Raw genomic sequence first — 12,580 nt, 5'->3', positions numbered from 1 at the left:
ACCTGAGGTATCTTCAGTATCTCTGTTAGTAACCCATCCAGCAAAATGCAGCAGCTTCCAATTGCTTGACAGCAGTCAGGGTGGTTGCAGCTGCTTATGAACAGTAGCTAACTCATCTCATGTCAGAGAACACATGTGTTTGTGGCTGGTACAATGATTTTCTGATTAGTTAACAAATAACTTTAAGCTTGCTGATTCTGTTTTAATTTGTGGATCTGTTATGCTACAATGATTGCAAGCTTCCTTTTAAGAACTGAAACTACTAATACGTAAAAAAAGAGATTTTTGTTTTATAACAAGAGAGAAAGCTGGCATAAGCTTTACTTTTTCTCTGACACTACTTACCAGGTGAGGTGGCACACTGATAAAACACTTGACTCTTATTTGGGAGGTTATTGGTCCAGCCATCCTGATTTTCATTTCCCACAATTTTCGTAAATTGTGTTAGGTGATCAGTGAAATGGTCACTTTGAAAGTAAATGGTCAGTTTTCTTCCGTACCCTTCCTCAGTCTAAGCATTGCTTAGTCTTTGATGATCTTGTTGTTGATGGGACCTTATACACTAATCATCTTTCTTTGTTGTGAAGCTATGTGAAATTTTCTGTCTCGAACTTTGTTTTTTTCGAAGTTATGCTCAGTAATAAAATTGATGATAATGAAGATAAATGACAAATTCAGGCCATTATTTGCTCAGCTGTTTAAAGGGAGAACTAAGTGGAATGTGTTATGGCAGTTACATTATGCAAAGAACTCAGTGTAATGTTACAGTTTTTAACTTTGTAAAACCTATGTTTACTTCGTCATCATTAACTTTTGATCACTTGCTTGCAACATACTATGGGAAAAAATGTGTAAATATTGCACTGATTACGTCGGGACATACATTGCAACTAGGTGCAAATTTCCAAGACAGATTTTGTTGCTAAAATTGGTAGAACATGAAATGTGGCTCAGAACCGTCAATATGCTATGAAATACATTATGCATAATATTCGTAGTTTCTGAAAATTCTAAAAATATACTTCAATCATGTAAATATCAGCTGCAGTTGGAGGGAATGGTGGTCTGAATGAGGCTAATACTGCTAAAACTTGTGGAAAGCACAAGTATAATTTATATAACTGATGATATACTGCAAAATATGTTTTTTCAGAGCACATGTTAATTACTGGAAATACACAGTACCCTACATGCACTCAAGTTGTGATACAGTCAGTGGCAGATAATGGGGAAAAAAACATTGTTAGTGTAGAAAAACCAAGCTCCCTGGATTGCAAGAAGGCACCCCCCCCCCCCCCCCAAATAAAACATTAGAAAGTTGACATATGAAGAAGTACTTTAAACATAGCTGCGCTACAGCAACGGTTCCACGTAAATCAGACTAAGAGCAGCCGACCAGTTGCAAAGGAAAAAGTTATCTTTACCTAGGTTTCAATAGATATAAATCTATCTTCTTCAGAAGACGGCCTGAGGACAATGAACATCGTAATCACAATTTTTAATTTGATGTCCATATACCTGGATGCAGCTTTTGATACCTCGGCAGGCAAGAATTTCAGTACTTTAAACATAGCTGCGCTACAGCAACGGTTCCACGTAAATCAGACTAAGAGCAGCCGACCAGTTGCAAAGGATAAAGTAATCTTTACCTAGGTTTCAATAGATAGATTTATATCTTCTTCAGAAGACGGCCTGAGGACAATGAACATCGTAATCACAATTTTTAATTTGATGTCCATATACCTGGATGCAGCTTTTGATACCTCGGCAGGCAAGAATTTCAGTACTTTAAACATAGCTGGTATATGGACATCAAATTAAAAATTGTGATTACGATGTTCATTGTCCTCAGGCCGTCTTCTGAAGAAGATAGATTTATATCTATTGAAACCTAGGTAAAGATTACTTTATCCTTTGCAACTGGTCGGCTGCTCTTAGTCTGATTTACGTGGAACCGTTGCTGTAGCACAGCTATGTTTAAAGTACTGAAATTCTTGCCTGCCGAGGTATCAAAAGCTGCATCCAGGTATATGGACATCAAATTAAAAATTTTGATTATGATGTTCATTGTCCTCAGGCCGTCTTCTGAAGAAGATAGATTTATATCTATTGAAACCTAGGTAAAGATTACTTTATCCTTTGCAACTGGTCGGCTGCTCTTAGTCTGATTTACGTGGAACCGTTGCTGTAGCGCAGCTATGTTTAAAGTACTGAAATTCTTGCCTGCCGAGGTATCAAAAGCTGCATCCAGGTATATGGACATCAAATTAAAAATTGTGATTACGATGTTCATTGTCCTCAGGCCGTCTTCTGAAGAAGATAGATTTATATCTATTGAAACCTAGGTAAAGATTACTTTATCCTTTGCAACTGGTCGGCTGCTCTTAGTCTGATTTACGTGGAACCGTTGCTGTAGCGCAGCTATGTTTAAAGTACTGAAATTCTTGCCTGCCGAGGTATCAAAAGCTGCATCCAGGTATATGGACATCAAATTAAAAATTGTGATTACGATGTTCATTGTCCTCAGACCGTCTTCTGAAGAAGATAGATTTATATCTATTGAAACCTAGGTAAAGATTACTTTATCCTTTGCAACTGGTCGGCTGCTCTTAGTCTGATTTACGTGGAACCGTTGCTGTAGCGCAGCTATGTTTAAAGTACTGAAATTCTTGCCTGCCAAGGTATCAAAAGCTGCATCCAGGTATATGGACATCAAATTAAAAATTGTGATTACGATGTTCATTGTCCTCAGGCCGTCTTCTGAAGAAGATAGATTTATATCTATTGAAACCTAGGTAAAGATTACTTTATCCTTTGCAACTGGTCGGCTGCTCTTAGTCTGATTTACGTGGAACCGTTGCTGTAGCGCAGCTATGTTTAAAGTACTGAAATTCTTGCCTGCCGAGGTATCAAAAGCTGCATCCAGGTATATGGACATCAAATTAAAAATTGTGATTACGATGTTCATTGTCCTCAGGCCGTCTTCTGAAGAAGATAGATTTATATCTATTGAAACCTAGGTAAAGATTACTTTATCCTTTGCAACTGGTCGGCTGCTCTTAGTCTGATTTACGTGGAACCGTTGCTGTAGCGCAGCTATGTTTAAAGTACTGAAATTCTTGCCTGCCGAGGTATCAAAAGCTGCATCCAGGTATATGGACATCAAATTAAAAATTGTGATTACGATGTTCATTGTCCTCAGGCCGTCTTCTGAAGAAGATAGATTTATATCTATTGAAACCTAGGTAAACATTACTTTATCCTTTACAACTGGTCGGCTGCTCTTAGTCTGATTTACGTGGAACCGTTGCTGTAGCGCAGCTATGTTTAAAGTACTGAAATTCTTGCCTGCCGAGGTATCAAAAGCTGCATCCAGGTATATGGACATCAAATTAAAAATTGTGATTACGATGTTCATTGTCCTCAGGCCGTCTTCTGAAGAAGATAGATTTATATCTATTGAAACCTAGGTAAAGATTACTTTATCCTTTGCAACTGGTCGGCTGCTCTTAGTCTGATTTACGTGGAACCGTTGCTGTAGCGCAGCTATGTTTAAAGTACTGAAATTCTTGCCTGCCAAGGTATCAAAAGCTGCATCCAGGTATATGGACATCAAATTAAAAATTGTGATTACGATGTTCATTGTCCTCAGGCCGTCTTCTGAAGAAGATAGATTTATATCTATTGAAACCTAGGTAAAGATTACTTTATCCTTTGCAACTGGTCGGCTGCTCTTAGTCTGATTTACGTGGAACCGTTGCTGTAGCGCAGCTATGTTTAAAGTACTGAAATTCTTGCCTGCCGAGGTATCAAAAGCTGCATCCAGGTATATGGGCATCAAATTAAAAATTGTGATTACGATGTTCATTGTCCTCAGGCCGTCTTCTGAAGAAGATAGATTTATATCTATTGAAACCTAGGTAAAGATTACTTTATCCTTTGCAACTGGTCGGCTGCTCTTAGTCTGATTTACGTGGAACCGTTGCTGTAGCGCAGCTATGTTTAAAGTACTGAAATTCTTGCCTGCCGAGGTATCAAAAGCTGCATCCAGGTATATGGACATCACATTAAAAATTGTGATTACGATGTTCATTGTCCTCAGGCCGTCTTCTGAAGAAGATAGATTTATATCTATTGAAACCTAGGTAAAGATTACTTTATCCTTTGCAACTGGTCGGCTGCTCTTAGTCTGATTTACGTGGAACAGTTGCTGTAGCGCAGCTATGTTTAAAGTACTGAAATTCTTGCCTGCCGAGGTATCAAAAGCTGCATCCAGGTATATGGACATCAAATTAAAAATTGTGATTACGATGTTCATTGTCCTCAGACCGTCTTCTGAAGAAGATAGATTTATATCTATTGAAACCTAGGTAAACATTACTTTATCCTTTGCAACTGGTCGGCTGCTCTTAGGCTGATTTACGTGGAACCGTTGCTGTAGCGCAGCTATGTTTAAAGTACTGAAATTCTTGCCTGCCGAGGTATCAAAAGCTGCATCCAGGTATGTGGACATCAAATTAAAAATTGTGATTACGATGTTCATTGTCCTCAGGCCGTCTTCTGAAGAAGATAGATTTATATCTATTGAAACCTAGGTAAAGATTACTTTATCCTTTGCAACTGGTCGGCTGCTCTTAGTCTGATTTACGTGGAACCGTTGCTGTAGCGCAGCTATGTTTAAAGTACTGAAATTCTTGCCTGCCGAGGTATCAAAAGCTGCATCCAGGTATATGGACATCAAATTAAAAATTGTGATTACGATGTTCATTGTCCTCAGACCGTCTTCTGAAGAAGATAGATTTATATCTATTGAAACCTAGGTAAAGATTACTTTATCCTTTGCAACTGGTCGGCTGCTCTTAGTCTGATTTACGTGGAACCGTTGCTGTAGCGCAGCTATGTTTAAAGTACTGAAATTCTTGCCTGCCGAGGTATCAAAAGCTGCATCCAGGTATATGGACATCAAATTAAAAATTGTGATTACGATGTTCATTGTCCTCAGGCCGTCTTCTGAAGAAGATAGATTTATATCTATTGAAACCTAGGTAAAGATTACTTTATCCTTTGCAACTGGTCGGCTGCTCTTAGTCTGATTTACGTGGAACCGTTGCTGTAGCGCAGCTATGTTTAAAGTACTGAAATTCTTGCCTGCCGAGGTATCAAAAGCTGCATCCAGGTATATGGACATCAAATTAAAAATTGTGATTACGATGTTCATTGTCCTCAGGCCGTCTTCTGAAGAAGATAGATTTATATCTATTGAAACCTAGGTAAACATTACTTTATCCTTTACAACTGGTCGGCTGCTCTTAGTCTGATTTACGTGGAACCGTTGCTGTAGCGCAGCTATGTTTAAAGTACTGAAATTCTTGCCTGCCGAGGTATCAAAAGCTGCATCCAGGTATATGGACATCAAATTAAAAATTGTGATTACGATGTTCATTGTCCTCAGGCCGTCTTCTGAAGAAAATAGATTTATATCTATTGAAACCTAGGTAAAGATTACTTTATCCTTTGCAACTGGTCGGCTGCTCTTAGTCTGATTTACGTGGAACCGTTGCTGTAGCGCAGCTATGTTTAAAGTACTGAAATTCTTGCCTGCCAAGGTATCAAAAGCTGCATCCAGGTATATGGACATCAAATTAAAAATTGTGATTACGATGTTCATTGTCCTCAGGCCGTCTTCTGAAGAAGATAGATTTATATCTATTGAAACCTAGGTAAAGATTACTTTATCCTTTGCAACTGGTCGGCTGCTCTTAGTCTGATTTACGTGGAACCGTTGCTGTAGCGCAGCTATGTTTAAAGTACTGAAATTCTTGCCTGCCGAGGTATCAAAAGCTGCATCCAGGTATATGGACATCAAATTAAAAATTGTGATTACGATGTTCATTGTCCTCAGGCCGTCTTCTGAAGAAGATAGATTTATATCTATTGAAACCTAGGTAAAGATTACTTTATCCTTTGCAACTGGTCGGCTGCTCTTAGTCTGATTTACATATGAAGAAGTCATTCTCGTTCACACAACTTTATTCCTCTTTTGTGTCTATATCAATCTGAAGTGAAATAATTTTAGGGAAGTATGAGGTTTATTAATGGGACCATGATGCGTGTCATAAGTTTTACTATCATACAAGCACTGGTGGATGTAGTGTGCAACAGCAGACACACAGTGCATGTGTTGTACATTGTACTGGAAGTAGGTCTCAGCAGTGAACAGCAGGGTAATTCAAAGGACTGGGACATGCACATATTCCACATGAACTAGGAAATAGTGTAGTCTTTAATAGTAGGAAAGTTCTTGTAGAATAGGTTTTATCCGGTATTGCACTGTCTTCCCTGGTATTCCTAATTCTCAGAAATTCAAATCTCATTGTTCATCAACAGTCAGTTTTGCCATTCTCGTCCTGTATAGTAACTCCCTTGGTCCATGGTCCTGAAGGGGTTTTCCTTTATCCTTAAGCTTTACCAGTCCCTCTTTCCTCCAACCTTTTCTTCTATGCTTCTAGAACAGGAGCCTTTATTTCTGAAAGCTAACAATTTTATTGCTATATATTTACATCTGCTGCCATTTCTTGAGCAGATTTCCTCAGTGCATGTTATACACATTTCTATTTCAGTGATTGCTTTCATAGGCTGACTTGTTTACTGACATTCAAAGGTGACTTTTTACTCATTGGAGTCATTACAGTTGATTGGATGTGATATTATGTTCAGTGTATTAGTTGAGCTTATAATGTGAGACACTGAGGAGGGCTTCAGAAAGCATATGCTTTTAATAGTTGATATGTAATAAACTATTTTGTAAGTTTTATTACAATGTCATTTATCTACATAAGTGTATAAAATTTAAGGACAAAAATAACTTTTCATGATATGTCATTACCGAATAACATAGCATGATTGACCATACACAGAAATAACTTTTTACACCATAGTACACAAGGTAACTGAAAGAAATACACAATGAGATGAACAGAAATGACAGTTGTATTCAAAAACAATAACTACACTGAAATAACCACAATTTATAATGCTTCCTTGGACATTACAGAGTGTGTGGTCACCACAGACAGCAATGCATGCTCTGCAACATTCTTGCATGCTGGCCTCAAGTTTGGTAGTGAATTCTTTTGACAGGGTGTTCCATTCTCCACCAGTGTGGTTGACAGTTTCTGGATGGTCATTGGTACATGTGGACATGCTGCAATACATCTCTCCAAGGCATCTCACATGTTCTCGATGGGATTTAAGTCCCGAGAAAAGGCAGGCCAGTCCATTTGCCGAATATCCTCTTATTCAGAGAGTTCCTCCACCTCAATGCTGTGGCACATTGTCATCCATAAAAATTATATCAGAGCTGAATGCACTCAATGACACACATGGGGAAGAAGTGCAGTTTCACAATAATGTTGGTTGACATTTCTGGACGTACCCTCATTCATATGGCAAGGGGGGGGGGGGGGGCGACACAAGTAATGCACCCACAAACATTGTTGAACATCATCGTTTTTGTGGTCCAGTTGTAATGGTGTGGAAAGGCACTGTGTTGTATGGGTGTACTGTCGTCCAAATCTTTGAAAAAGGTTCATTCATTGGTCAGCATTATTGTGATACGGCACTCCTTCTCTCTGTGCCTCTTTTCAGGTATACATCTGGCAGCGACTCCATTTTTATGGACGACAATGCACAACCAAATTGAACTGCACAAATGGAGGAGCTCTGGGAATGAGAGGATAGTCAGGAGACTGGCCCATTTAAATCCCACTGAGCATGTGTGGGATATGTTGGGGAGACGTATTGCAGCTTATCCAAATGCACTAACAACCATCCAGCAATTATCAACCACACTGGTGGAGTAGAATGGAACATCTTACCCCAAGAAGCATGTTGCAGAGTTTCATCGCCATCCATGGTGATCGCACACTTTATCAAGAAACATGTCCCACCATTTAGAATATCCAGGGGACCATTGTAAATTGCAATGACTTCAGTGTCATTATTGTCTTTGAATGAAAGTGTCATTTTGTTCATATCATTGCCAATTCTTTCAGTTACCTTTTGAACCCTACTGTAGTAGCTCTTTCTATTTATGGTCTAAGTTTCATCGAGCTATGGTTCTTGACAGTAATACATCATGTGAAGTAGCTGATACAACACAGAATGTATCAAATAATTTACTAACTAAAGTTGCTTTGTATCATATAACTTACAAAAGACATCTTAACAGCAGTGTTTTGTTGCAGGTCCTTATGGTGGGACTGGCCCAACAGGAACAGATATTTTGGACCTTAGTATGCCAGACAAGAATTCAGCTACAGAGGTCTGTTATGTTTGTGGTGATGAGTACAAACGTGGTTCGCTCAGTCATATATCAGCCAAACCTTTGCCATCGGCAACACCACCTACAAGTGAAGCAAGTGGCAATTCTCCTTTGCCTTCTCAGTCACCACAGCCATTCTTCCCCAGTCTCATGTTACACCCAAGGCCTGCGCGCTCTCGCCCCATGGATTCTGCAGGTCGTGTGCAGGTAATGTCTGAACTGGTCCAGAACTTGTCTAGTTAAGTTTACTACAGTACATATGGTATACATAGTGAGTAGTGGAGTTGTTAGATGTCTAGACAGTAACAGTACATTATTGGAAATTACTAATAAAAGCTTCAAAGAAATCATACTTAAAGAATGATTCGTCACTTGAAGTATTTTGCATGTGTGACTTCAAGATTATGTAAATGGTAAACATATTATTGATGTACATAAAAATTTTATAGATGGATGTAGCCCGGACTTATTGAAACAATACTTATCTGATAATTACAGGCCTGTTCTGCCTGCCAGCGGCACCTCCTGCATCAATGGAATGCGTACTCTGCTCAAGGTGTGCCACATGGTGATCGCAACTATGTTTTGAGGAAACGCCAGGCGCCAGCACTTGACACAACGACCTTTGTCTGCTACACATGTGCACTTGAGTATCCCTCGTCTTCAATACGTCTCCTCTATTGCTGTCCCAATCCAGAGAAAGAGGCGTATTTCCCTTTCATTTGCTCTCTTCAACCCCCACAGGGTGCTAGTCCAATATCACCACAGGGAATGGTGCAAGTCTGCTCAATTTGCTATAAATCCATACCACAGAAGCATCAGGTTTGTTTACTGGATGTCTCATATGTAGAAAATAAGCAGTAGTAATAAATATTTGTGAAAACTGCAACACTCAGGAAAGATGGTCCAAACAAATACACCAAGTGAGATGGCCTAATAGTTACGAAACTGGACTTGCATTCGGGAGGAAAATGGTGCAAATCCCATCAGGCCATCCAGATTTAAGTTTTCCAAGGTTTCCCTTAGCGATTTAAGGCAATGCTAGGATGTTTTCTTTGAAATGGTCATTGTTTATTTCCTCCCCCAATCCATGCTTGTACTGCATCTCCAGTGAACTAATGATTGATGTAATGTTAAAACCTGACCTTCCCTCTACAGCATGAGTCAAAAAGGACATTACAACTTTGGAACTATATGGAAATTTATTGAGATAACTTACAGAATCAGTAAATATTGATTTATCGTGCAGCAAACTTCCCACCAGTTATAAATTTCTTCCCATACTAGTTGCAGCAAATTGGGTTTAACTTGTTCAGTGGCAGCATAGTTTCGATTTTTCAGGTCAGCTAAATTGTTTGGTGGGTAAGGAACATATGCAGAGTCTTCAGTGATATCCCAGAGACAAAAATTCAGTGGTGTCAATTCTGGTAATCCACCAACCTTGGAAACGATTATCGAGAAAACCTCACACTTCCATGAGGAAATGAGGTGGTGCACTGTCTTGCTGGTAGTAAACCACTCCAGCTCAGTCATCTTCATCAATCTGAGGAATTAAAAAGTTTTCAAGCATATCTGGATACCTGTTTGACATAATAACAAGTCTCAACAAAGTTCTTGTGCCAAAAGTAAATTCTATGCCTGCTTGGAGGTTCTTTAGCGTATTTGGTTTAAAATTTTCACTGAACAGTTGTTGCAAAGTTTATTTCCTGAAATCAAAACACACAACAAGCACGCTCTGCACCAGTAGAGTGGCCGTTTTAAATGTGATCTACTGTGATGATCCTGGTGGCAAAATGGGATGCTGATATGAACTACATGAATTAAACTTGTGTTTGTTTACTACTGATTCTGTAACTTATCTCAATAAATTTCTACATCATTCTAAAGCTGTAAAGTCATCTTTGACTCACCCTGTCTATACATCTGAAGTCAGGAGAGGAGAACAGCAGTATACCATCAAGTAGTACTAAAGACTGGAAAGAGAGAATATACACATAGACCCAGTGGTACTCATTCTGCTAAGGCTGTGAATTGCCCAAGATCAATTACTGAAGAATTGCCAAATGAAGTGGCAATTCAAACCCAAATGATAGATGACATGGCAATATCGAAGTATAAAATATCAGTATATGAGCCATTTTGAATGGAAAATAATAATAATTACACTACATTAAATGGATTTGCCACGTTTTGAAGTTTTTGCTTGTATGAGGTGTGCTGCTATGACAGTGACAAGGTGTGTGGAATCGGTGGATCGGGAATGGTTATAAGGAGTATTGAGCAAGTACTGAATCACTCATTGTTACTAAGGTAAGGGATGACTGCCATCTTATCCATGTCACAGTAACTGATTATCAGACCTTAAATGTAAGTTCACTGCTGGAGAACTGCTCTAGGTGTGGACTAGACTGCGTCGATGGTTTGATGCAATGTGCTGGATTCTGGACTGATGGGATGCATCATCAGCTACCATTGACCACATATCACAAATGCCACAGACTACAATGGGTATGTGAATTAGTTGCTGGGATTGGGGTTCTGAGAGACATTATGTTATGTTTTGGAGAAGCCAGACTGTAACATGACCTATAGCATTGGCCCTGTACATAGGCACTATCATAGTGACCACAATTTGCTGGCTTGCATTGCTGATACACAAGGGAAAAGAGGACATGTATGGTGGTTTAGGGTGCCATTGGATTACAAGATGTGTTACAAACTCCTGTATGTAGAGAACAGTTTGAAGATAAACTTTGTCGTCAGAAAGGTTGAAGCTGCTGAGGTAGTAATCTTCTTCCAGGGAGTTTTATTTGCCCTATTTTCACGGAACAACACCCAGTCGTATGTGGCAAGAAACTATGTACCTCATCCAACAAAAAACAGATGTTCCTACTTCCCTGCTCTGCTTGTGTACATGACATTGAACATATTTGGAGTGTAGATGGTCAACTACTTTTTTACATGATCCTCCAGAAACTCTTATTGGAGCTTTTTGTACTCACTAACAAGTTGCATAAATAAATAATTTCCAGGAACATATCCAGGCCCTCCTTGAGATTTGATGGCATAATGTTTAGAGCCTTTGATTGTAACACTTCTCTTTCACTCTGTATTCTCAAACTCTGAGATCATGAATGGTTCTGTAATTGTATTTCATGTAACAAATCTATGTCATGGTCATTTCAGTCACATGTATCCTCCTCGGTTTTGCAGTTTTTACAAGAAATAATGTATCTTATACTAATAATTTGTACTGTTTACACTGTGAATTCCTAACCTCTTCGAAAGGAAAAGGTAGGTGAGAGCAAGTGTACTTGAGATGGGAAACAAAAAATTTTAAATGCAGGTGAGACGTCGTCAGGGATTTTGAGCTAGTTGGAAGGGCATGTAAGAAACTGCTTTTTGTAGAAAAGGTATAAAACAGCCCTTATCTAAGCAAGAAGCGATTTCTTTGTGTCTTGTGGTGGATGTGTCATGTGCATTAGCAGGTATGCGATTAATATATTGTAATCATTATTTGTTTGCCAATTATGCGAACAGGTCCACAAAGAACTTCCAAAACAAACTTCGTTCTGAATTAGAAGACTTTTTCACTTTTGAAAGGAACAAGTACAAAAATGAATCATTTCAGCCAAGGAAGCATAGTCAGCCTGCTCATAAACCAAACAGTTTACATGTCAGAGCGACAGGTGATATTCTTGGGACATGTAAAAGAATTTTCAATTATAAAAATAGCCCATAGCAATATTTGTGTAAATTTTTTTCTTAGATCAGCATGATGTGTACAAAGATATCAGCAGATACACAGAATAATGGACTTTAGGTACATGTACTTCGACAGAATGTTTGTAATGTCTGTCAGTGACTTGACTCACATTCACGAGGACGACGGTTCGAACCCGCATAAGGCTGTCGTGATTTAGGTTTTCTGTAATTTTCCTAAATCGTTTCAGATGAATGCTGGGACGGTTCCTTTGAAAAGCAATGACCGGCTTCCTTCCCCTTCCTTTCCTAATCCAATGCGACCAGTGACCTCACTGCGTGATCACTTCCCCCAAATCACCAACCAACCAACCTGCCAGTGATTTATCCAGCTTATAGTGCTGTAGCAGTCTTTCTTTGTGTGTTTAGTTTATTGAGTCCTGTTCGGACCTATAGCAGTATATTTATAGCAGCAGTAGTCATATGGAGAATGTTGAAAAATCCATATGCCGTTGTGTATGACTCCTGGACACATGAATCAACATTTGAAGTAGG

The 12,580-nt window shown here is 39.0% G+C and overlaps 1 protein-coding gene across 1 annotated transcript in view; it reads left to right on the top strand.

Moving 5' to 3' along the window:
* The window catches only part of LOC126416723 (protein piccolo), a 645,122-nt gene that overhangs the window by 48,853 nt on the left and 583,689 nt on the right, over positions 1 to 12,580 (top strand). Inside the window, exons 4-5 of the mRNA XM_050084537.1 lie at positions 8,247 to 8,530; positions 8,822 to 9,145. Coding sequence (XP_049940494.1) covers positions 8,247 to 8,530; positions 8,822 to 9,145 — 608 coding nt within the window. The remainder of the gene's footprint in view (positions 1 to 8,246; positions 8,531 to 8,821; positions 9,146 to 12,580) is intronic.

Source organism: Schistocerca serialis, chromosome 8 (assembly GCF_023864345.2).
Source record: "Schistocerca serialis cubense isolate TAMUIC-IGC-003099 chromosome 8, iqSchSeri2.2, whole genome shotgun sequence".
Lineage (NCBI taxonomy): Eukaryota > Metazoa > Arthropoda > Insecta > Orthoptera > Acrididae > Schistocerca > Schistocerca serialis.
This window is presented reverse-complemented; position numbering and strand designations above follow the sequence as displayed.